The 27,916-nt window shown below is 37.2% G+C and overlaps 1 protein-coding gene across 1 annotated transcript; it reads right to left on the bottom strand.

The window, feature by feature from the left end:
• Nucleotides 1-140: 140 nt before the first annotated feature.
• On the bottom strand, nucleotides 141-27,916 carry LOC145580861 (uncharacterized). Its single transcript, XM_081637947.1, has 5 exons — nucleotides 27,034-27,916; nucleotides 26,664-26,748; nucleotides 999-1,194; nucleotides 733-890; nucleotides 141-633 (listed from the first exon to the last, which is right to left on the bottom strand). Exons 1-5 carry the CDS (start codon nucleotides 27,914-27,916, stop codon nucleotides 141-143), a joined length of 1,815 nt encoding a protein of 604 aa, XP_081494073.1.

Here is a 27,916-nt window from a genome sequence, read left to right as displayed (position 1 = left end):
GAGCTAGTGTACGCTGTTTTAGTATAGTATATAGACTTTTTTTTTTTTGAAAGACGGTTAGTGGGTATTTATATCATAGTAAGATTGCCAACGAGTACATACCACGAAACCTCTCTAGGAGCATGGTTTATCCAACATTGTTAACGACCCGTAGGCACTAACCCAGCGAAGTTGTGGGTAACATAATTTCCATCACGTTTAACAAAAGACCAATAAACAGAAGAGAAAATAGAACTAGAAAACAAAATATCATCAACAATACTATCAAAATTAGAAAGATGCAGGGAGCTTTTCTTGAGCTTTGAGATTAAAATTTGGGAGTCTAACTCAATGATCATATCCACCAAGCCAAAATCCTTTGCCTTTTGAAGATCAAAAAGAGCAGCTCTTCCTTCAGCAGCAAAAGGATCCCATCTTTCTTGAATGCGTCTGACAGCAGCAAATAGAACCTTCCCAGTGCTGTCATGGGCTACAACACCCATACCAATCCAACCTTCATCCTTGGTCGAAGCATCAACATTGATTTTTATAGCACTAGTGGGAGGAGGAGTCCATACTGTTCTGTAAGAGGTTTGGGGCTGCACTCCTTTCCCATATATCTTTTCAGTATACAAGTTAATATCAGCCACTAATCTGCAAAGTCTTGCCAAGATTATGTTGTCAGCCTCACTAATGTTCTCAAAAACCAACTTATTTCATCTGCACCACAACAACCAAGAAAGAAACAGGCACCGTTGGAACACCTCCATGTTGAGAGTTTCAAGCCATTTAAGAAGCACTTCGCCAAAAGTGTCTAATGTCCCAAACTGCAGGGCATCAACACAACCACTTTGAACCCAAAAAGTGTGAGCCTTTGGGCAAGAGATAGTGGCGTGGATAATAGATTCCCTCTCCGAATTACACCATGAACATAAAGAGCTGTCAATCAAATGACGCTGCTCAAGCACTCCTCGAGTTGGAAGGGAATTAGAACAACACTTCCAAATAAAATGACGAACCTTGGGAGTAGCATTCGTCTTCCAGATTGTAGACCAGAATTGCTCAAAATTCTCTAGCTCATAGGATTGACCAAGGGTATAAGCTGACTTTACTTCATAATTCCCATCTTTTGACCATGCCCAAGTGAGAGAGTCTTCAGGGAGTCTAACACTTATAGGAATTGCAAGAAAAAGGCGCTTGTCACTGTAGGGAATACTTCAAGCATCCCACACTTGAGCCCAAGTGCGAACATACACTTAAGTATGGTGGCGTCCAAAGGGAAGCAAGCTAGAGCAAAAGAGTCGCCAACAAGTTTTAGGAAGTTGTAAACCGTTCACAAGGTGAAGGTTACACCCTTTCACGATCCACGAGATCGCTAACTCAATAGTGGTCTGGAACCATGACTAGATATTCGGGGATGAAGGTACAAATCCAACCTAAAAGAGATTGAACCTACCCTAAAAATAGGCCTCTTCTCATATTCATGTGCGCAATCTGACTAACATACAACCAATATATTAATCCTAAACCTATTTAAGCTATGTTGGTTGAATATTAATGCACAAACAAATCTATTATTGGCTATCACTTGAATTATAATCATATTAGCCTAAATAAAATTATTAATTATCTTATTAAGCGTGATTACAAGTACAAATTCCCTTTAATCCTGCAAGAGAGGGCGTGAATCAAGCAATAACATAATAATATATCAAGCAACATAATATTGATGCAACATAATATTGATACAACAAATTATCATCATAATAATATTATTCTCAATAAAGCATAATGATATTAGCAAGATCCTAGACATGATACTAACAAGATTAATAACAAATCCTAACATGTCACTAAACAATAAAGATCAAAACTTTATCCCTAACATGGTACTAACATGATAGAAGAAATAGGAAGCAACCTAGACATGATACTAGAAAGCAATAAAAGCATCCTAACTTGATACTAGGAATTAAAATAATATAAACATGCTTTCTAAAGACATATAGCGATTAAAACAACTTACTTTGTTGCATGTATCTCTTTCTAATAACAGAATACACACGTTAGTAACTTCACGGAAAATATTAAATCAAACAATTAAATTAAATAATTGAAATAGGGATTTGGGACCAAACCCCCAGAAATTATCAACCTTTCACGTCTAAGGCAAAGGCAACTTCAAGCTTGGCTAGGCGTGTCTAGGTCTAGTGAATGCGGTATTTTTATGAAAAGGGAAGGCTTAGAAAGAGGGAGAAATAATAAGCTTCTAGCTTGAGAGAGAAGATAGTAGAATTAGATGATTGTAAATGATTAAAAACGGGGAAATACGACCCTATTTATACGAAAAATAGCCCGAAAACGATCAGAAAAAAGACCGAATCCTATCAGAAAAAAACTGCCTTTGTTGCAGACGACAGGGTCCAGCGCTACGCGATAGCTCTGTCGCGGCGCACTAGCTTTGTCATCTCGCGCTAGTTCACGCGTTTTCTAAAAACCTGTACGGAATCCTTAATCTAATTAAATTCGATTAACAATGTCCGTACTTATCTTTGAAAATCAGATTTAATCTCTTTAAAAACACTTGTTTTAATCGAAATAAAATTCTTTATTTCCATAAAAGATATAATTGTCATTCCTAATCCCATTAGAACTCAAAACAACCTTCTAGGTTATTTTAGAAGATTAAAATCAATCCTAATAACTTTAGTAATATTAATTAATGGGCCCTCCTATAGGGAATATTTCAAGCATCCCACACTTGAGCCCTAGTGTGAACATACACTTAAGTATGATGGCGTCCAAAGGGAAGGAAGCTAGAGAAAAAGATTTGCCAACAAGTTTTAGGAACTTGTAAACCGTTCATAGAGTGAAGGATACACCCCTTCACGATCCATGAGATCGCTAACTCCATAGTGGTCTGGAACCATGACTGGATATTCGGGGATGAAGGTACAAATCCAACCTAAAAAAGATTGAACCTGCCCTAAAAATAGGCCTCTAATTTATTCTTCTCATATTCATGTGCGCTTTCGGACTAACATACAACCAATATATTAATCCTAAACCTGTTTATCTATGTTGGTTGAATATTAATGCACAAACAAATCTATTATTGGCGATCACTTGAATTTAAATCATATTAGCCTAGACAAGATTATTAATTATCTTATTAAGCGTGATTACAAGTACAAATTCCCTTTAAACCTGCAAGAGAGGGCATGATCAAACAATAACATAATAATATCAAGCAACATAACAATAAATCATCATCATAATAATATCAATCTCAAAGCATAATAATATTAGCAAGATCCTAGACATGATACTAACAAGATTATTAGCAAACCCTAGCATGTCACTAAACATTAAAGATAAAGTCTTTATCCCTAACATGATACTAATATGATAGGAGAAATAGGAAGCAACCTAAATATGATACTAGAAAGCATACATAACATCCTAACATGATACTAGGAATCATAAAGACATCCTAACATAATACTAAAAATTAATATAATATAAGGCACATGATTTCTATATCAAAAGAAAAATTAAGAAATAATCTAATTACTTACTTCGATGCCTTGAATCTCTTTCTAATAACAAAAATACACACGTTAATAATTTCAAGGAAAATATTAAATCAAAATATTAATTTATATAATTGAAATAGGGATTTGGGACCAAACCCTCAGAAATTATCAACCTTTCACGTCTAGGGTGAAGGCAACTTCTAGCTTGGCTAGGTGCGTCTAGAACTCATGAATGCGGTATTTTATTTGAAAAAGGCTAAATTTAGAAAGAGGGAGAAAGAAAAGGTATTAGCTTAAGAGAGAAGAGAATAGAATATTGTTGATTGTGAATGAAATAAATGGGGAAATACGACCCTATTTATAGAGAAAATAGCCCGAAAACGATTAGAAAAATATCGAATCCTATTAGGAGTAAAATTGCCCCTGTCGCAGAACGATAGGGTCCAGCGCGACGCGACAGGCTTGTCGCTGTGCGACAGGGTTGTCATTGCGCCCTAGCCTTGTCGTTTCGCGCGAAAACATGCGTTTTCTAAAAACCTGTACGGAATCCTTAATCTAATTAAATTCGATTAATTATCGTCCGTACTTATCTTTAAAAATCAGATTTGATCTCTTTAAAAACACTTGTTTTAATCCAAATAGAATTCTTTATTTTCATAAAAGATATAATTATTATTCCTAATCTCATTAGAATTCAAAACAACGTTCTAAATTATTCTAGAAGATCAAAATAAATCCTAATAAATTTAGGAATATTAAATAATGGGCCCTCCACTAGATCATTGGGCCTTAAAGCCATTTCAGGCCCAATTTAGTATTTTGGCCATAACTTCCTCATTATTCATCGAAATTGGGCTTATAATATATCGTGGGAAAGCTCTTTTCGAGCCCAATCCAACTACACTATTATTGGACCCTTGTTGTGGACCAAACTAAATTTTATTGGATATTTTCATAAATAAAGTACATTTTCGAAAACAAAAAGAATATATTTTATTTAAACAACCGCATCACAAGACTTTTCACACTTTCACTTCGTTCGATAATCAAGTGACATGAAAGATATTCATCACTGGGTTTGGTTTTTAGGGAGACACAATTAGGTGTCTACAGAAGCCCCCACTTTGACTGAAATTGGAGAAACGCATGTTTTGAAAACAAAAGTCAAAGTATCGATAGGGACGGAGAATGATTCAGAACGTTTTGCGATCCTAAATCATTCTTATAACGCTAATACCTGCAAATTAGCGTTAGTTAAACAGATAAAAGAGTTAAGAAAAGCGTATCTTGCACCGTCGAGTTCACGCATCTGGGGTAACCGATTTTGTTGCTTCATGCTGTTGTTATGACGACCTCCACAAGCTAGGAGACATCGCCTGAAGATTGCTCCGCTTGTAGATGCCTTCAATTTCCGCTGTGACAGTCTTCCACATCTTAGGGAACACCATCGAAGATTACTCTACTTGTAGCACTCTTCTTCTGTTTTGCGACCATCTTCCACATCTTAGGGAACACGACCAAAGATCATTCTGCTTGTAGTCATCCTCAGATTTTTGACAATTTCTCACATCTTAGGGAAAACTGTCGAAGATAGCTCTGCTTGTAACCATCTTCAGCATTTATGACGATTTTCCACATCTTAGGGATTATCGCCGAAGATCGCTCTTCTTGTAGCAATCCCCTATTTGGCGTGATAACTTTCCTTGGAAAGTTATCGAAGATCACTGCTTGTTTATCCTCAGTTTGCTGGTGCTTTGTTAGAATGCTTGCTGTGATGTTGCTTGTATTTTGTTGTGCGTTTGATGTTTGCGTTTGCTTTATGAACCAATATCTTGGTGCTTGCGATGAGTCAATGCTTAGGCACTTTCAGTTAAGTGAGACGATCATCATCAGGTCGATCACTTACCGTGATTGTAATCGAGCCGACTACTAATCATGTCAATTTGCTTACAGGGGCTAACTGGCGTACCAAGGAACCCAAAATTGCTGCATGAGGTTTGCATAAATCAATATGGGGCCACAAATTTGTGTTGCTGAGGAAAAGAGGCCAGCGTGCGCTTTACGCACTATCGCGGCGCGCCAGACCTGTTCGTGCTTCATCTTTTGCTCGGTTTCGCTCGAAACTTCCTCTTGCTCGTTCTTCGTTTCTCAATGAAATTCACTCAAATTTTTTTCAAATCAAAGCTCTTGATCTCTAGTTTGCCGATCTATGTAAGTTTGCTTAAATTCACTTTATTTTGTGCGAATTTTGTGCGTGTTTGCTCGTGGTTTTTCGGAAAATTCGAAACTTATATTGCTTAATTCGCTTTGTTTGTCGAATTTTATGCCATGGAATTGCTTGTTTATGCTTGTATATCACCTTAGGAGTGTTTTGAGACTTGTTTGACTCAATTTGGTGAAGAAATGAGCGAGTTACCATTGTTAAACTTCTTGAGTTCGTGAGAACAATGTGACTTGTTCTTCATGTTTTTGCTAGCTATTCATGCTCAATTTGTCACAATATTTGTCCTAGTATTGTAAGAAATTGTTTGATTGCTTGAAAATGCTATTTTTGCTCGAATCAAAATCATGCTTTGTTTTAGTACTACGTATTCTTTTTTTTTTAACGAACATAGTATCATGCGGCTAGGCGAACCTTAGATACTATAGAACCTTTGATTTACTGTTTGCTTGCATAATTAGCATGACTCAATGACGCGATTCCAGTTCACGCTCTCGTGGGGCTCACCGAGAGGACAAGCCTGTCGACGCCGGTGAGGGTACTTCCACCGGTCTATGGGATTTCCCTGAGTGGGATGGGCGTACTTTGTACTTTGCGCCCTTGTTTCACATCTCGGAGCTAGTCCGTCTCGGGATGATCGACGAGCGAGTTCGTTGCCATGGCTCAGGCAATGACACTATCGGGCAGCTGTACAAGTCTTACTTTTGCAACAACGAGGAGTTGCGTGGGCTGTGGGAGTCCTGTGGTCTGACTCCATTGTTTCAGGCCACTCAGGCTCTTTATTCTTTGACCTCGAGTAGTTTCTTGATTCGAGCCTTGGTGAAGTTCTTCTGGGATACCACCAACACTTTTCATTTTCCTTGGGGTGAGATGACTATTACTCCTGTCGACTTCACTCTCATTATTAGACTCGAGTTCTGGACTGCTGCGGTTCCATATGGCAGCAATATCACCGTTTTCTCTCCCGAGTAGAGGAGTCAATACCTTGCCACCAGACCTGGGTAAGTCTTTCATCATTATTTTGTTTGCATAGATGTTCTTAGATTATTTCTGACTTTATTGCTTGATAGTTCTCCCGCGAGGTGATGACGAGGATGGCGAGAGGCATGGACGCCTTCTTTTATCAGCTCGTGAGATTGAGTCACTGAGCTAGGTGTCATCGTGGTGATGATGGAATGGAGGTATTCCTTTTGATCTTATTGCTTACTCTGTTTGCTTACTTTTCCGTGCTTGACTTGATTTGTTTTTCTATTTCAGCCTGTTCCTCCGACATGTACTCGTACGAGACCCGAGGATCGGAGGGAGAGATCTGGATCTGGCTCGAGGGGTCGACGTGCTTCGACAAGGAGCTAGGGTGGTCGAGCGGAGTCAGGCCACACCGTAGTACTAGAGGATTCCGGCTCTTCGTCTGAGGGTGCTTCGAAGAGGCCGATTGGCTAAGGAGGCGCGACATCGGCTCCTTTAGAGGGTGGTGGGACGTATGAGGTTGGCTCATCGTCGCAGCAGCCACATCAACCTCAGCAGTTGGGAGTGCAGCCGTAGGGTGAGGCGGGATGGGCTGACCCCACTCTCTCAATCTCGACCACTAGTGATCAGGTTGCTGGCGAGGGATTGACTCCTCGGACTGTACAGTTCTTTGACATGTTTGGAGTTCCTCCTCATTTGCGTCCTCTATCGTCATAGTTGCATTTGTATATATTTTTATTTTAACTTTGTAGGACTTTGCATATTTTGACTTGACACTTATGTTAGACATATTGTATATATATCCTATGATTACTATGTCTATTTTATCTTTTGCATTTTTATTTTTCATTTTGTGTGCATATGAGTGTGTGAAAAGTGTGACTAATTTTTTGCGCAAAAATTTCTGTCATTTTTATTATTAATGGAGGGTATCCGACTTTCTCCCCCAAAAAGAAAAAATGAAAAATAAAGTCAAATTTGACTAAAAATAAGCTTAAAGTTAATTAAACTCAAAATAATCAAATGGGATAAGTGTTTGGAATAGATGTGCCAAAAATAATGTTTGGATAAGGCTTTGAAAAGAATCAAAACCGTAAAGTCAAAGTACGAATCCGAGTCAAGGTCGCATAATTCTGACGTGGAAAAAATTAAATTGTCGCGGCGCGACATCCTGGCACCCTAGCGCTTGTCGCCGTACGATAACTTTGTCGCGGCGTGCTGGATTTATTTTTCCGAATCCTTTTGGGATTCGGTTTGCGTCAGCTCGGTTTATAAATAGCTCCCAAATATGTCGATTTTGTTATAATTCGAACTGAAAAAATAATTTCCACTTTAATTTTTCATTATGTCTAAGAGTTTTAGAGATTTTACTCATGAGTGGTGTCGGTCTTTGACTGCTAAAGAGAGGAAAGAGCTTGACTTTTTCCATTTGGGGGGTTTGCTTGGTATTAAGGGGGTAGATCTTGACATAGAATTTTATTCATACCGCCTTACAGTATTGGGATCCAGTCACTCATTTCTTTAGATTAGGTCATGATGAAATTTTCCCTTTACCGGAAGAATTTGGTGCCATCCTTGGTTTCCCGTCTTTAAATCTTGCGGTAATTCCTAAGGTGAGTGAGTATTATTATAAAGAATTTGAGCGTTTCCTTAACCTTAGGGATAAGGACTTAAAATATATTGTGCATGGGAATGTGGTTAATTTGAAAGAATTTGCACATTTTTATTTTGATAGACCACGCTCAGAGTCTTTTCATGTTTATAAGAGAAGGGCTTTCCTCTGTTGCATGGTTAGCCAATATCTCCTCACTAGTGGTAATGTTCATGAGGGTCAAGCAATATTAGTGTATGTCATGGAGCAAGTTGAATCAGGAAGAAATCCAATGCCATTAATTATTGGAGAAACGATGCTTAGTTTAGATGAGCTTAAAAGAGATCTAAAAGCCCCTCGTCGAGGCTCTCCAATTTTATTACAGGTAGAAATTTAATACTTTTAATTGCAAAAATAAAAAATATTTAATTTTTTATAGTAATACAAACTATTTGCATTGAATTTTTGCAGGCATGGCTAATGGAGAGACTTGAATTAATCAGTCCTCCCGACAATATTGAAAGATATACACCAAATTGCTTTGTAAGAAGGAAGAAACGCTTCTCCCATAAAGATGGGCCGCCGAGAGTGGAGTAGAATCTTTGAAACTTACGACTTTTCTATCAAGTAGGTTATTCCTTGGTGGAAGATTGAGAAGATGGTAGGTGTCAATAGCCAACCTTTTTGCCGTCTTCCTAGCTTGTCCAAGTTGACCTTTTATTACCCTTCTAGAGTGAAGAGATTATATGGACTTGCTCAAACCATTCCCTCCGGAGTTCTTCGTCGCCTTTATGAATTCCCCATTTCACAAGACATAGAGCGGTTTGATGACTATTGGTGTGCTCGACCTTTGTGGGAAGTTGTTATCCAAAAGGTTCCTTCTTCTTTATCTAGGGATGTGAAGCAATAGTTAATTGGTATATCTCAAAAGGACAAGAACAAAGCCTAAAAGACGAGCAAGACTAATGTGAAAGACCACCAAGGAGATAAGAAAATTCCACCTAAGGAACACTTAGGTGAAAGATTTGAATTCAAGACTCCTATCATGCCTAAGAAGAAAAGTGTTACCAAGGGCAAGGAGAAAAGAAAGACTAACTCTGCAGAAAAGAATATATGGGTTGAAAAGAAACATGGTATAATGGCTACTAGAGAAACTATCAATTCTAAGATTTTGTGTAGATCTTTTAAGGGATCCTTATTGGTGAAAGTGATGGATTATGAAGAAGAGGTGGAGAAGAATTGGAAAAGGGCAAGAAAAGAGAAAAAAAATTAGAGCATTGCTTTTACTATCAATTTATTAGCTAATTTTATTTTTAAGTCAATTTTATTTTTTAGCCTTTATTTTTAATTCCATCAATAATGTAATTTTACTTTTATTAATGCAATTTTCAGCTTTTTAAATTAAATTGACTTTTTATTAATTATTAAAGTAATGAAAACGACTTGAACAAATCTCGAAAATTGTTCGAGTATGGAAGTCGAAAATTCTCGAAATACACCGAAATTCGCCCAGATTGACGAAAAAATATTGGCGCTGGAATTTTGAATTTGTCACAGCGCGACGATCCTGTCGCGGTGCGCTGGATCTTGTCGTTGTTCAACAGGTGCTGTTGTGCAGCGCTGGTCTTGAATTTGGCACGCCGCTTGTTCTGTGTTGACGCACTAATGCGAGGATGTAAGATTTGAAATAATTAAAGTGGCCGCACCCTGTAAAGGGTTGCCTATGTATCCTTTCCTAAGGAATCAGGCCAAACGTAGCTTTCTTGAGTATGTTACTCAAGTTATCATGGGTAGAACTTCTTAAGTTGGTCAAGGTTCGTCATATTTGAAAATTCATTACCATCCATAGCAGTTAGTTTTGCAGCATCTCCTGATAGGATAGTTTTGACAATGTATGGTCTAGACCAATTAGGCCTAAATTTTCCTTCTGGGTCTAGAACATTTTTCCTTAATGCTTTTAACATTAAGTCTCCCACTTTAATGTTTCTTGTCTTGACCTTTTTGTTAAAGTGTCTAGCCATGCGAGTTTGATAGCATTGAGTATGATGTAGAGCTTCTAGTCGTTTTTCATCAAGTAGAATTAGCTCCTCATACCTTTCTCTAGTCCATTAGACTTCATCGAGTTTACTTTCCAACGCAATGCGTAGAGAAGGTATTTCTAGCTCTACAGGTTGTATGGCATCCATCCCATAGACTAGGGAGAATGACGTATTTCCTGTGGATGAGCGAATTGACGTGCGATAACCCCAAAGAAAAAAATGGAGTTTGTCAAGCCAATCTTTGTAATTTTCTGTCAATTTCTCGATGATAGTCTTTAAGTTCTTATTGGCTGCTTCTACTGCACCGTTTTCTTGAGGCCTATATGGGGAAGAATGATGGTGTTGAATACCATATTTCTGAAGCAATTCTTCACATGCCGCTTGAAAGTGAGTTTCATTGTCACTTATCATTTCATGTGAGACTTCATATCGACATATTAGTTTCTTTCGATAAAAAGTGCTACATGTTTTGCGGTGATTTTTGCATATGATGCTGCTTCAACCCATTTTGTGAAGTAATCAATTTCCACTAAGATGTATTCATCACCTCCTGTCCCAGGAGGGGTGATTTTTCCAATGATGTCTATACCCCATGTTGAGAATGGCCATGGTGATGTATAGGTGTAAAGGAGTGATGGAGGAACATGTTGCAAATTAGCATGTATTTGGCATTTAGGGCATCTCTTTACATATTGATGGCAATCCCTATTCATGGTAGTCCAATAGTATCCTTGGCGCATTACTTTTTTGGCTAGCATTTTTCCATTCATATGAGTTCCACATACTCCTTCGTGAATTATTCTCATCGCTCTTTGAGCTTCCTTTTTACCTACATATAGGAGAGCTCTACCTTTAGGTACCCTTTTATGAAGTTCATCGTTTATGAGTACATATTGGGAACCCAAAAGTCTAAGAGTTCGCTTTGCTCTCTTATTAGTGTGAGGTGGATATTCACCTTTGGTGACATAATTGAGGATGTCAGTATACCAAGGTTCTTCCTCTTCTTCTTATTCTTGAACTGCCTCATCATCTTCTATAGCTTGGATGTAAGCTAGCTTATGCCTTTTCTCTATTGTTAGAGGCATTTGCTCAATTTCCTTAGGAATTCTAACCATTGAAGCTAGTCTTGCCAAGGCATCAGCAAATTGATTTCCTCTCTCGGTAGATATGTGTATTCTACCTTTTTGAGTTGATCAGTAAGATTTTCCAAGTATGTTTGATAAGGAGTCTCCGAATATTCGAAGTTTCTTTACACCTAATTCCAAAGCAGTTTCGAGGCCTACCACACATGCTTCATATTCCGCAGCATTGTTAGTAACGTCGAAGTCTAGCTCTATAGAGATTGGGACGTGTTCCTCTTTAGGTGATACTAATAATAATCCTACACCACAACCCTTTTTGTTTGAAGCTCCATTGAAGTATAATGTCCACGTTTCATCTTCTATAAGCATCAAGTCTTTGTCTGGAAAATCATTTTCATGCATTGGCGTCGAATCTTCTATTGGGAAATCTACTAAGAAGTCCGAGACCACTGATCCTTAGATAGCTTTTTGAGGCATAAACCTTACATCAAATTGGGCTAAGGTGACTAACCATCTTGATATTCTCCCATTAAGTGTAGATTTCTCGAAGAGATACTTTAGTGGGTCCATTCGAGATACTACATAGACTGTGTGAACGAGCATGTAGTGTCTTAACTTGGCTGTGGCCCACACTAATGCGAGGCCCAATTTCTCAAGTGGTGTGTAGCGTACTTCATACTCGAGCATCTTCTTACTTAAGTAGTAGATGGCATTCTCTTTGCCTTCTACTTCTTACGCAAGCATAGCTCCCATTGTTTCTTTAGTGACTGTTAAGTATAATCGAAGAGGAATTCCCGGAAGTGCTGGCGCTAATACAGGAGGATTATCGAGATAGGCTTTGATATTTTCAAAGGCTTTTTGGCATTCATCGTCCCATATCACTGGTACATTCTTTTTACGTTTTTTGATTATTGGTTCATATATCGTGGTTAGCTTGGATATGAACCTACTTATGTATTGCAATCAGCCAATGAATCCTCAAATTTGCTTCTCATTCTAGGGCAGTGACATTGGCATAATTGCTTTAATCTTAGTTGGGTCTATCTCTATTCCTTTAGAGTTAATGACATAGCCCAAGAGTTTCCCTAAGGTGACTCCAAAAGCGCACTTAAATGGGATTAGCCTCATATTGTATTTCCTTAATATTTTGAAAAATTTCCTTAAGGCTACTGGATGCCTGGACGATCTTTTGATTTTACAATCATATCATCCACATAGACTTCTACCTCTTTGTACATCATGTCATGGAATAAGGAAGTCGCTACTCTTTGGTAAGTGGCACCCACGTTTTTTTAACCCGAATGACATTACCGTGTAATAGTAAGTGCCCTATGGTGTTATGAATGTAGTCTTTTCCATGTCTTCTTCTGCCATGAGAATTTGGTTGTATCCTATGTATCCATCCATAAATGAGAGAAGCGCGTGGTTCGCTGTATTATCTACCAAAATATCGATGTGTGGCAAAGGGAAGTCATCCTTTGGAGTTGCCTTATTTAGATCTCTAAAGTCGACACACAGTCTTACCCTTCTGTCTTTCTTGGGGACTGGTACCACATTTGCGACCCATTTGGGGTATTTGGCTACCCTTATAAAATGCTGTTATTTGTTTTTGGACTTCTTCTTTTATTTTTAGAGCTACTTCAGGTTTCATTCGACGTAACTTTTGTTTTACAGGTTTCATTCCTAGGATTAGTGGTATTGTGTGTTGAGCTATTTCTCTATTTATTCCTAGCATATCTTCGTATGACCAGGCGAATACATCTATGAATTCTTTTAGTAGATTTATTAAATCGGTTCTTTCTTCTTTATTAAGAGTTAGACCAATTTTAACTTCTCTTTTAATGGTTGGATCTTTTGAGATATCAACCATTTCAATATCCTCAATTACTGGTGTTTTATTCTCAAGTGTTTCCATTGCCTTAATTATTTCTTTGTCATTTTCATTGTTATCTAAGCAATGCACATCATCTTGAGTAAGGGAATGACACGAGGAGTAAGCGAAAGAAGACATATTATTAAATTCGGAAATCATTACATCAAATAAAGAGATGTTCGTTAGGACTTGACTATTAACTATTCTAGGGGTAGACTTTGAAGTAAAAGGAAGAGAAGGGGATGCTACTACAGAAGGTTTAGAAGACTCAACTAAAGAAGACTTGAATTCAGACTCAGACTCAAACTCGGACTCAGTCGAACATTGGTCCTTGTCCTGTTGTTATGAAGATCCTTCTTCCACTTGGTGTAGTCACCTTCACAGTCTTTCTCCATCCTTGAACTAATCCCTCTGCCGGAGTAATGAGCTTTTTAGGATCGAAGTATTCGCTTTGCAAGACTGTTTGAATAAGTGCCGAATTGTCATCGATACGCTTAGGCTCATTTTTCTTGTAGCCAAAGAGTAATCCCATGACATTAAAGTCAAAGCATGGAGGTGCTTTCTCCTTATGGGTAGGAGTTGGGATATCATCCAAGAAATTGAAATCCAAGAAGATCTCGAACTCAGGTTGTCTTATCCCATCTTTGACAAAAGGTTCAGGAAATTCGTAACAAGGGTAGTCCTCACCCTCTCTTATTAATTGACCATTTAGAGTGAGAGGATATTGGTCCATTGGGATTGCTTTCTTTTGAGTACAAGCATTCCTCCGTGCATTAATCTTTGCCCGGGCTTGCTTATAGTCTTTCGGAGTCGGTTCAAAACCAAGTCCGAAAGTATCTAATTTAGGAAGGCCAGGCGATCTCATTTGCGTTGCTACTCCTTTCTTCTTTCCTAGAGTCATTCCAAGAAAGTGTCCTTGTTTTTGGAGTATACCATTGACTATCATGTTTGAATGGAGGTCGTAGTGAAGAGAGTTTTTTTATCTTCGTCGATAAAAGAGACCTCTTCAGCGTTAAAGCTCCATAAGTCTTCATCATTTTCATCGTGCTCCACATTTATAATTGGCTTATCAATTGCCTTAATTCTCATTGGAGAAGCATCGATAGTGACAGGAATTCCTCCAACTATGGCCTTCACTTGTTGATGAAGGGATGAAGGGACGGCCTTAAGGTCATGAAGCAAAGGGCGCCCTAACAACAAGTTGAAAGAAGCTTTGATATCTACCACTTGGAAAGTAGTAGCATGTTCAATGACACCTGCCGTGACATTCATAGTGATAGTCCCAAGAGCTTGGCAGCAAGTGTTGTCATAAGCCCTTATTCCTTGTGTAGATGAAGACAAATCTTCATCTCTTATCCCTAACATCCTCGCAGTTCAAAGTGGGCAAACATTGATTGCTGACCCATTATCTACAAGAGTCATTGGGACATTCATTCTCTTGCAGATTACTGTGAGGTTTAAGGCCTTATTATGCTTATCACCCTTTAGAGGTAGATCCTTGTCATAAAAGGTGATTAGATTGATGGGAATTGGAAGATCACTCGTGAGAAAATTAGCTAACCCCTCAAGAGTGGTTTCAGAATCTATCCCTACTTTAGCCAAAGCATCCATTACTGCAACTCTATGCTCATAGGATGTGGCTAGTAGTTTCCATACGTTCATCTCGACCTTAGTCTTCTTGAGTTGTTTCACAACATCATTGTCTTCTATGATGGGTATGGGAATTTGTTGTGTAGCAGGAATAGGTTATGCTGTAATGGGAGGTTGCATTCTCCCTGATCTTGTGAGGACATCTATGGGTGAGTCTTCTTCATCCCAAATATCGTCTACTGGATAGATTGTGGAGAGTGGAGATTTTTCCAAATCTTTGAGGTAGACATCCTCATCATCGTTTTCCCAAATTCCATTAATACTAGCATCTTTTTCTGGAGTTATTTGGACTAACGTCTTGTTATCAATTAGTCCTTGGACTAGATCCTTGAACTTGAACCAATGTTCAATGGTGTATCCTCCAAATTGATGGTATGGACAATAGAATCTGTCTGTCCTTTTCAGCAATTCAAAAGGTCTTGGCTCGAGAGGTTTAATCTTCCCATTCTCGAAGAGCGTTTGAACATGTTTGCACAAGAGGTTCCAATTGGAGTATAAGGTTTGTTGCTCCTTTTGGATTTTTCGACTACTTCGAGAGAAAATGGTTTTCTCTCACTAGTCTTAGCAATTGTCATCTTTTCCATATCGTTCTCATTTTGAACTCTTTTTAGACGGTCTAGGAGTTCGCGACATATGTCAATTGCCTCCCTTAGCGTGTTTATGAGGTGCCATACCTCTTCATTACTGGCCGGCGATTCACCTATAGTGTGCTTCTTGGCATCGAAAAAGATTCCACTTATTCTTTGATGGCATGAATTTCTTCAACCGATTTAATGAGGGTTGTTGGATCGACATGATCTTCCTCATTAGAAATAGCCAGGGAGTCTGAAAGTGTAGCATTATTGATACTTGGCTTCTTGCTTGCAGGAGGCAATGGAAGTTTTTTGTTATCAATGAGATCTTGAATAGCTTCTTTTAACTTCCAACAATTCTTGGTAAGATGGCCCCTGCCTTAATGGTACTTGCAGTGTACATTGGGGTTTCAACTAGCCGTCCTCTTTTCGACTGGTGGATCCCCAAATGGTTCAATGGGAGTTATAATACCTTTTGCATGTAGGCGATCAAATGCGATGTCATAACTCATGCCAATAGGTGTGAAGTTTCTCTTAAATGGCTTCTTTTGTCCCTGGTTATTCATAGCCAGGACCTCATTCAGATTAAATGTGCTAACATTATTCGAGTGAGTAGTTTTGGAAGAAGAAGGATTATCGCTCTTCTTTCCTTTCCAGCCACTGTTGGAGTTGTCAGCAGCTTTTTTCTTTGCAAGGTCGTCTTCAATGTTGATTCCTACATCATAGACGGCCTTGAAAGTGTTCAAATTGCTTTGATATTTGAGATGCTTAGAATACTTTTCCTGGAGATTCTTAATGAACATCCTTACGGATTCTTTCTTAGTGGGCACCCTAACCATTTTAGTGGAAGTTTCCTTCCACTTATTAAAGAAGGAAGTAAAACCTTCATTCTCTTTTTGTTTCAACATCTCAAGCTCTCTATGGTCAGTTTCGACTTGGACGTTACATTTGTATCTATCTATGAAAGCGTTTATTATGCCATCCTAAGAAGAGGTTTTCTCCTTTTCAAGGGAAAATAACAATTGTTGGCAAACGGTCTCTAGAGATAGTGAGAACAAAGTGTGGCACTACTACAAAACTTGGAAAAGAGACCCCTAATTAATGACCCGTCATTTAACCAACGGGTCTGTTTGATATGGGAGACCTAATATTAATTGTAACGGGTCTCTTACATGTATAAAAGACAAAATGAGAGAGATAAAATACCTGTTGCCGAACCCAACGGATCTCTTTATCATATTAGGTCCCACAGCTTTGGCATATTAAATAGATAAGAGACCCGTTCTCATTATTAATGGGTCTTTTAGCTTTGTTCCTTACTGCAATAATAAGTGCCCCTATTTAATTCGTACTCTATTTTTTTTTCATTGTGTCCTAAATTCATTCACTTACTTGCTATTGATGTTTACTTGGTATTCTCTCTCTTCAAAACCCAAACCCCAAATCAAAACCCTAGCTCATCCTCTCTTTGAATCTGCCACCGTCACTTCCTCCTCTTCCTCTATTGAATTGAAAATCATCAAATACTCTAAGTATGGGAAAATGTGGCACTCCTAGACAGGTATTTCTCTATCTTCAATATGCTTGCTCTTACCCCTATCAAATTTCTCAAGTTTGAGAAAATCGCAAAGTTAGAGCGAGATTTGTTGGTTTTAGTGTTGATCTGATCAGACTCCAGACACGCGAGAGCCCAGCCTGGGAGGAACGGATCGCTGCTATGTTTATGTGCCGGTGTTAGTGAAAATATATATTCAGTTTTTAAGGTAATTTGTCCCTTTAATGTGGGTTTTCATTTCTTGATTTTTTGGTTGGTGAGAAATTATTTAAGGAGTAAATTATACTATTAGATCTGACCTTGAAGGCTTTGTATAATTATACACCTTGCTTTATATTGTAAATTTGCATTATTGAATGGTCTTCATCATCGTCGATGCTTTGTTATGAACAAAAACAGGGGAAAAGGCTTTGGTGGGAAACAAAAGATTTTGAAAACATAAATTTTCCTTTTTGGGGTTTTTGCAGAAATTTACTTGGGAAATTCACCCAATTTTACAATCAGTTTCTGGGTTTTTCTAGAGGTAAATGCTTCTGCATGCAATTAACCCTTTAAAGATTTCATCTTTTTATTAATATTTTACTGTACAAAACCGTTTAATGAGTATAATTCTCTTTGATTTGTTGATGGAATTCTTTTGTTTAATTAATTTAGGGTTCTTGTTCGTGTTAATTAATTGAAATTCTAGGGTTTTTGGGCATTTTATAATACAAATCTAACTGCCATTATTTTAATTAATCTCAGAGTTATCAGGAAAAAAATGGGGTTGAAGATAATGGATGCTACCGTAGCAAACTTCAATGAGGTTTTTGATAAGTTTGCAAAGGAAGCTGCAAATAACAAAGTTAATCTCATCCTCTTTTTGGGTGACATATATATATATATATTTGTTGAAAATATATGTGATTAATTGGTTTTTAATTGAGAATAGCCTACTTGCAGAGTATTGTATTCATGATTTCAATTTTTTTGTGGTTTTTTTAAAACAATTGAATGTGTTTTCAAGTAAGTTTTCTAGTGTAGAATGTTTCTTAACTATAATGATTTTTTTTTTTGTTTTTGTTTTGTCAGATATGCTTGATTTCATCAGATCACACAAAATTCTCAACAGAGATAGGAAATGGAGTACTCAACCCTTACTGATGTAATTATAATTGTAAATTAATTGTTTTTGGTTGGAGTTTTATATGTTAGTTGGATGATCTTTTAGTATCATTCACATCAATTTTACGTTTTTTGATATAATAATTTATGTAAATTTCAATATATGCAATTTTAATTTACAATATAGGAAATTTCTACCAATTTTTATGGAGCATAAATAACAAAATTTTCAAAATTCAAAATCAAATCAAAAAATAATTTTTATTTTTCTTTTTTAAAAAAGTAGGGAACAAACAAACCCATTATTTGACATGACAGATCTTTTTTATACCGCTAAACATACCACTTACCTCACATAACGGGTCTCTTCGCCTTCTAAACTATCAACTTCTTAACTTACCTAACAGACCCACTATAAGTTACAACGGGTCTCTTTGTTCTCATAAATAGATCTCCACTTATGGACGGATCTCTTTATCAAAGAGACCCCTGAGATAGAGACCCGTTATGAAGAGGTCTCTCAAGCATATTTCAACGGGTCTCTTTGCTAATTTTTGTACTAGTGTGGAAAACCTTCCTGTCAATCCCCTTGATATTCATTATAGTTTCAAAGGCCCTTAAGTGAAAGTAGGGGTTGTCCGTTGGTTTGAACTTAGGGATGTCATTGGCATTGAACTTCTGCGGAAGAAGTTCCTTGTCCACTAAGACCCCTTGTGAGCTAATCCCTTGGAACTTATAGTCATTGGAAATCTTGCTCAAGATTTCCCCCATTCGCTCCATTTATTGTTGTTTCGCAGGGTCGTTGACATGAAGAGCAAGGGTTTTCATCATCTCGCTCAAATTAACAAGGTTTTGCCTAAGCTCATTAACTTCTTGTTGGGTTGCCATTAGTATGAACTTTTTTCTGTGTCTGATGGGCTTATCGAAAAGTAGAACTTAAACTAAGGTGTTGTCCTTGATTAATCGTCCCTCTCTTCTTAACCATGTACTGTAAATTAAACCATATTTGTTTTAATGATTTGACTCAAAATTGACTTTGACATTATTGGTTTTAAAGGAAAAAATAGGGTGCAAAAATTAGGTGCAAAAATAGGGTGCATATTTTTGGGAATCAAGTATAGGGTTTAAACAACATGGTTATGTTTGGAGGATTAATATCCGACTTACCCCCCTGTAGGGAATATTTCAAGCATTACCCCAAACTTGAACCCCACTGTGATCATACATTTAATCATGGTGGCGTCCAAAGGGAAGGAAGCTAGAGCAAAAGAGTCGCCAACAAGTTTTAAGAACATGTAAACCGTTCACAGAGTGAAGGTTACACCCCTTAACGATCCATGAGATCGTCAACTCCAATAGGTCTGGAACTATGACTGGTGTTCGGGGATGAGGGTACAAATTCAACCTAAAAGAGATTGAACCTGCCCTAAATAGGCCTCTATTTTATTCTGCTCGTATTCATGTGCGCTTTCTGACTAACATGCAATCAATAGGTTAACCCTAAACCTGTTTATCTATGTTGGTTGAATTTAATGCATAGATAAAACTATTATTGGCGATCACTTGAATTATAATCATATTAGCCCTAAACAAGATTATTAATTATCTTATTAAGTGTGATTACAAGTACAAATTCCCTTTAAACATGCATAAAAGACGTGATCAAGCAATAACAAATAAATAAACATCAAGCAACATAACAATCATCATCATAATCATAATAACAATAATTATAACAATAATCATAACAATTATAAAAATAACCATGTTAAAGGATAATATTAATAGCAAGATCCTCGGCATGATACTAACAAGATTAATAACAAATCCTAGCATGTCACTAAACGATAAAAATCAAAGCTTTAGCCCTAACATGATACTAACATGCTATTAGGAAAGAAAATAGGAAGCATCCTAGAAATCATAATTGATATAAGCAAATCACCCTAAATATCATACTAAGGAAAGCATCCTAACATGATACTAGGAACCAAAATAACAATTTTAACATGATTTCTATATCATAAGATCAATTAAAGTACTTACTTGGATGTCTCGTATCTCTTTCTAATAACAAAATACACACGTTAGTAACTTCAAGGAAAATAATAAAACAATTAAATTAAATAATGGAAATAGAGATTAGGGACCAAACCCTCAGAAATTATCAACCTTTCACGTCTAGAGCGAAGGCAACTTCGAACTTGGCTAGGTGTGTCTAGTGCTAATGTATGAGGAATTTTGTTTGTGAAAAGTTGGTTTAGAAAGAGAGAGAGAGAGTATCAAGAAATTCTTGATGAGAGTTGGTGATTGTAGATGATGATTGATAATCAAAAACGGAGGTTTGAGGAGCTATTTATAACGAAAATCAGCAGGAATATGATAAAAAAGAATCAGAGTTTGAAAAGGAATAAAACGCGACGCTGTCGCCGCACAAGCTTCTGTCGCCGCGCGACAGGCTTGTCGCCAGGCGACAGCCTGTGGTGCGGTGCTGCAGGCAGTTTTTCCACACGTTTTCATATTTTTGATAAAATTAAGCGTACGAGGGGTAAAACTGTAATTTTATTTAAAACACTTCTTTTATTCTAAATAAAACTCATAAAACTCAATTATCAATGCTAAACACATTAGGATTCAAAAGAACCTTCTAGGAGATTCTAGAAGACTATAATCAATCCTAATTGCATTAGGAATGATAAATCATAATAGGCCCTCCTCTAGATCATTGGGCCGCATATAAAGGTCAAACCGGGCCCAGTTTAGTATTTTGGCCATGACTTCCTCATTATTCATCGGAATTGGGCTTATAATATATCGTTGGAAAACTCTTTTCGAGCCCAATCCAACTAACACTATTATTGGACCCTTGCCACGGACCAAACTAAACTGGATTGGCTATTTTCATAAAATAGGTTTTCGAAAACAGAGAGAAAGAAGAGAAATAAAAACTAACCGCAACACTAGACTTTCCACACTTTCTCTTTGTTCGATTATGATTCGACGTGAAAAGTATTCATCATCGGGTTTAGTTTTGGGGAGACACGTTTGGTTGTCTACGCCCCCTAAAAAAAATGACGAAAAACACGCGCACACAAGACTCTCTAGACATGGTCAAGGTGTAACATATATAAAGTGTGTGCTTTAGAAGTGAGTGAAAATGGCATGATTTGAATCTTTGTAGACACCCATTTGTGTCTCCCCAAAACCAAACCCAATGATGAATACCTGTCACGTCAAACCATAATCGAATGAGGTGAAAGTGTGAAAAGTCAAGTGTTGCGGTTAGTTTTTATTAAAATCCTTCTTTCTGTTTTCGAAAACCCACTCTATTTTATGAAAACGTCCAATTCAGTTTATTTTGGTCCATGATAAGGGTCCAATAATAGTGTAGTTGGATGGGGCTTGAAAAGACTTCCAACGATATATTATAAGCCCAATTCCGATGAATAATGAGGAAGTTATGGCCAAAATACTAAAATGGGCCCAAACCGGATTTTACCTACGACCCAATGATCATGAGGAGGGTCCAAAGGTTTAATCCTATTCCTAAACTAATTAGGATTGATTAGAATATTCTATAAGTTTCTAAAATATCTTAATTATCCTTTTTTGAAAAGATAAAATCATAGAATTTGATTTGAATATAAACTTTCCTTTTTTAAAACTTTCCTAATTCTATTCGGATTTAAACATGTTCAAAGATAGTCAGATATTATTTTCGTGCCTCATAATTTTTATCCAAATTTTATATGGTTGGATAGATCTTGAAATTATCTTTCCAATGATATATTATAATATTAAATCCGAGCTATAACGAAAAAGATATTAAAGATATACGAAACTCTATCCAAAACTGACACCCTTTCACTATTTCGTCGATATCTTTTTATCTACAAAAGATTTTAATCTGATTCTAATTTCATTATAAAGTAGACTTCAAGAGCTTTCCAACGACATATTATATGACTTATTTGGACTTCTAGATCAAAAGATATGATAAAAACAAAATCCAAAAAAACTGTCTCTGTCGCCAAACGACAGGCTTGTCGCCTTGCGACAGACTCTGTCGCCTGGCGACAAGATAAATTTCTGGCGACAAGGTCGGTTTGTTAGTGACAGAGTGGAGTTTTATTCCTTATCAAATTCTATGATTTTCCGGACTATTTTCCTATAAATAGGGTCCGAACTTCTGTTTTCATTCATCAACTCTCATCTATTCTCCCAATCAATTCTCTCTATTCTCTCATCAAGAATTACTTAATTCTTATTTTTCTCTCTCTTTCTAAACTACCTTTTTACTAAACACAATTCCGCATTCACAAGACTTAGAGTCTCTTAGCCAAGTTCGAAGTTGCCTTCGCCCTAGACGTGCAAGGTTGATAATTTCTGAGGGTTTGGTCCAAAACTAGTCTAAACTTTATTTAATTTGATTTCAATTTGATTCTTTAATAATTCTTTATTTATTTTCATTGAAGTTTACTAACTTGTGTATTTTGTTATTAGAAAGAGGTACAAGGCTTCAAAGTATGTAATCTTATTACTCTCTTTCAATGTAGAAAGCATGCTTATTATTGTTTAATATTCCTAGTATCATGTTAGGATGCTTTTAATGCTTTCTAGTATCATAATAGGATGTTATTTTATGCTTTCTAGTATCATGTTTAGGATGCCTTTGCTCTTTTCTAATATCATGTTAGTACCATGTTAGGTTTAAAGCTTTGATCTTTATTGTTTAGTGACATGCTAGGATTTGTTATTAATCTTGTTAGTATCATGCCTAGGATCTTGCTATTATATTTAAGCTTTATTATGCCTTATCATGCTATTATCATGTTTATTGTTTATTATTGTGTTGCTTGATATTTATTTTATTTTATTGTTATTGCTTGATCACACCTTTTATGCTTGTTTAAAGGGAATTTGTACTTGAAATCACGCTTAATAAGATAATTATTAATTTGGTTTAGGCTAATGTGATTTAACTCAAGTGATCGCCAATAATAGTTTTGTTTGTGCATTAATTTCAACCAACATAGATAAACAGGTTAGGTTTAATATAATGTTTGTATGTTATTCGAAAAGCGCACATGAATACGAGCAGAACAAAGTAGAGGCCTATTTTATAGGGCGGGTCCTTTCTTTTGTAGATTGGATTCGTACCCTCATCCCCGAACCCTGTTTGGTTCAAGACCTTATGGAGTAGTTGACGGTCCTTTGGATTGTCTTTTGGGTTTACAAGTTCCTAAAACTTGTTGGCGACTCTTTTTGCTCTTTTTCTTTCCCTTTGGAACGCCACCGTACTTTAGTGTATGATCACAGTGGGGTTCAAGTTTGGGGATATCATAATGCTTGAAATATTCCCTACACTCTTGTATAAGACCATGAGACTATGTGCTTAGACTCAATTAAGGACCAAAATACGGTTTATGCCATTAATAAATTGATTAAATAGACTCGGCGTGAAGACTCAGGCAGAAAATTGGACCATCGCACAAACGATGGAACTGTCGTGATGCGCCAGCCCTGTCGCGGCGCGACATAGCTGTCACGTCACACCGGACACTAGCGTGTCGCGCCACAGACCAAAATTCAGCGTCATTGCTGAAACGTCAGTCTTGGTCTGTTTCCAGTGTTCTACCTTAGAGGGAAAATCCTTTAGCCGTACTAAGTCAAGTTCGATCAATTTGTTTAGACTTTAAAAACTCATATTAATCGGTTGAATAATAAATCATATTCCTTTAGTCATTAATTAGTTTATTTAGACTCAAACACAAGTCAAACAAACGGTTGGTATAAATATGCACAAACAAGAGATGCACAAGTAATCAAGTAAGCACAATATGATGCAATGAGTTTGCAACCTAACCATGGCTCTAGTTCTCTAAAGTTCAAGGATAAGGGTTAGTCAAAGAGGGTCCATGGTTATAATTCCATATGCACCGCGCGGAAGCCTTACCTTTGGAAGGGTTGGCGTGTGTGGATGGGACCCCGCAAGTTAAACTTGCTTCCACGGTCTGGTGAATTCACAAACTCGGATGTACCCTTCGTTGCCATGAGCGTTCGATTGGGTAGATGGAGCGTGAATTCCCAGAGGGTTATGGCCATATGTAGAACACATATGGGTTCAGAAAAGTGAGAGAAACTCAATCAGGAAGTAGAATTGAGCAAACAGTACAAGAACTGGTCGAAACAAGAAGGTAGATTTCTAGCTCGGTATTGGAAGAACATAGCGCGAAACAATAGAGCCTGTCGCGAAACGATGACTCTGTCGCCACGTGACATTGCTGTCGCACAGCGACAATGCCATCGCACTGCGTCGGGCACTGTTTTCTCAGCGTTAGTTCCTACATGCCTCAGTAGCTTTCTGTTCTTAAAATATTCCACTTTTTCGCAGCGTTATTTCAATTCTAGTTGTGAAAGATATTTCCCAAATTTCCTACGTGTAAAAATCCTATGTTTTTAACGCATTACGGATGGTCTATCCAATGCGGAACTTTTTTATGCATATGCCAATAATGTCAATCAAAATTACACACATGAATACTTAGAACTTTTCGAGTCTCATCCTCTCACTCTAAATCATTGCCAACATAAATTTTAGGAATTAAAATAGAAATCCTCCCCAATGGAGTCGCCAAAAAACTGTAGGGAATATTTCAAGCATCCCACACTTGAGCCCCACTGTGATCATACACTTAAGTATGGTGGCATCCAAAGGGAAGCAAGCTAGAGCAAAAGAGTCGCCAACAAGTTTTAGGAACTTGTAAATCGTTCATAGGGTGAAGGTTACACCCCTTCACGATCCATGAGATTGCTAACTCCATAGTGGTCTGGAACCATGACTGGATATTCGGGGATGAAGGTACAAATCTAACCTAAAAGAGATTGAACATGCCCTAAAAATAGGCCTCTACTTTATTCTTCTCATATTCATGTGCGCTTTCTAACTAACATACAAACAATATATTAATCCTAAACTTGTTTAATCTATGTTGGTTGAATATTAATGCACAAACAAATCTATTATTGGAGATCACTTGAATTATAATCATATTAGCCTAAATAAAATTATTAATTATCTTATTAAGCGTGATTACAAGTACAAATTCCCTTTAATCCTGCAAGAGAGGGCGTGATCAAGCAATAACATAATAATATATCAAGCAACATAATATTGATACAACAAATGATCATCATAATAATAATATTCTCAATAAAGCATAATGATATTAGCAAGATCCTAGGCATGATACTAACAAGATTAATAACAAATCTTAGCATGTCACTAAACAATAAAGATCAAAACTTTATCCCTAACATGATACTAACATGATAGAAGAAATAGGAAGCAACCTAAACATGATACTAGAAACCAATAAAGCTTCCTAACATGATACTAGGAATTAAAATAATATAAACATGCTTTCTAAAGATATATAGCGAATAAAACAACTTACTTTGTTGCCTCGTATCTCTTTCTAATAACAGAATACAGACGTTAGTAACTTCAAGGAAAATATTAAATCAAACAATTTAAATTAAATAATTGAAATAGGGATTTGGGACCAAACCCTTAGAAATTATCAACCTTTCACGTCTAAAGAGAAGGCAACTACAAGCTTGGCTAGGTGTGTCTAGGTCTAGTAAATGCGGTATTTTTATGAAAAGGGAAGGCTTAGAAAGAAGGAGAAATAATAAGCTTCTAGCTTGAGATAGAAGATAATAAAATTAGATGATTGTGAATGATTAAAAACGGGGAAATATGACCCTATTTATAAGAAAAATAGCCTGGAAACGATCAGAAAAAAGACCGAATCCTATAAGGAAAAAAACTGCCTTTGTCACAGAACGACAAGGTCCAGCGCGACGTGACAGCCCTGTCGCGGCGCGCTAGCTTTGTCGTCTCACACTAGTTCACGCGTTTTCTAAAAACCTGTACGGAATCCTTAATCTAATTAAATTCGATTAACAACGTCCGTACTTATCTTTGAAAATCAGATTTAACCTCTTTAAAAACACTTGTTTTAATCCAAATATAATTCTTTATTTCCATAAAAGATATAATTATTATTCCTCATACCATTAGAACTCAAAACAACCTTCTAGATTATTCTAGAAGATTAGAATCAATCCTAATCAATTTAGGAATATTAATTAATGGGCCCTCCACTAGATCATTGGGCCATAGAACCATTTCAGACCCAATTTAGTATTTTAGCCATAACTTCCTCATAATTCATCGGAATTGGGCTTATAATATATCGCTGGAAAGCTCTTTTCAAGCCCAATCCAACTAAACTATTATTGGACCCTTATCATGGACCAAACTAAATTGGACTGGATATTTTCAATAAATAGAGTGCATTGTTTTGAAAACAGAAAGAAGAGTAATTTTATTAAAAACAACCGCATCACAAGACTTTTCACACTTTCACTTCGTTCGATAATCAAATGACATGAAAGGTACTCATCCCTGGGTTTGGTTTTGGGGATACACAATTAGGTGTCTACAGTCACGCTCATTAAACATTATGTCCAGCTTCACTAAATCCCAACTCTTATCAGCAGCATTAATCAAATCTGACACATAAGTATCCTCAGTCGAATTCAACTCACTACACACAAACCTTCCAGTATCATCAAGGAGCCACAAATTATTCCTGATGTCAATATTTCTGCCATTTCCCACTCTCTAAAGCATTCCTTCAAGAACCTGAGCTTTTGATCCTCATAAAATTTACCACGCACAGCTTGAGCACGACCCCAAACCAGCCCCAAAAACAGTGCTATTGGGATAATATTTTGCCTTGAAAACTCTAGAAAGTAGTGATTGCTCGTTAGTAGCCAGCCGCCAAAGTTGCTTACCCAAGAGAGCATCATTGAAGACACCCAAATCCCTAAACCCCATTCCTCCAAGCCACTTCGGTTGACAAAAAAAAGCGCAGCTCTTCCAATGGATCTTTCTCTCTTTTACATTAGAACCCCGACAAAACCAAACCATAGCAGCATGAATTTCTTGAATAAGAGTTAAAGGGAAATTATAGACTCCCATGAGATAAGTTGGGATTGCTTGAATCACATATTTCAAAAGCACCTCTTTTCCAGCTCTCGAAAGAAGATTTTCCTTCCAACCTTGAATCTTCTTCCAAATTCGATCCTTCACAAAGGCAAAAACAGCTTTTTTCGATCTCCCCACAACAGTTGGTAATCCAAGATATTTCACATGATCCTCGACCATCTCCATACCAAGAATTGAGCTAAGAGTAACTCTCGAAGGGAAAGTGACACCTTTACTAAACGAAACCTCCGACTTTTCCAAATTAATTTTTTTCCCGGAAGATGCTTCATATTTGTTGAGAATATCAACAATGATCGAACATTCATGTCGGGTCGCTCTCGTAAAGAGCAGGCTATCATCTGCAAAAAACAAGTGAGTAATTTCGGGACCATTCCTGCTAGCCCGAGCACCATGAATTTGTTTCCTCTCCGAGGCTAACTGTCGCATTCTAGAAAGCACATCAGCAACTAGAATAAAAAGGTAAGGAGATATGGGGTCACCTTGTCGGAGTCCTCCTGTTGGAGTCAGAGTGTCCGAGGGTTCACCATTAATAATGAAGGAATATTGAACCGTAGATACAAATATCATAATCGTATCAACCCAAGCTCCGACAAATCCCAATTTAGTCAATAGTCTCCGGAGAAATCTCCATTCCACCCTATCGTAAACTTTACTCATGTCTAATTTCAT

The sequence above is a fragment of the Chenopodium album genome, chromosome 15 (assembly GCF_948465745.1).
Source record: "Chenopodium album chromosome 15, dcCheAlbu1.1, whole genome shotgun sequence".
In the NCBI taxonomy this organism is placed as follows: domain Eukaryota; kingdom Viridiplantae; phylum Streptophyta; class Magnoliopsida; order Caryophyllales; family Amaranthaceae; genus Chenopodium; species Chenopodium album.
The sequence above is the reverse complement of the archived record's forward strand: the minus strand, read 5'-3'. Positions and strand labels throughout refer to the sequence as shown.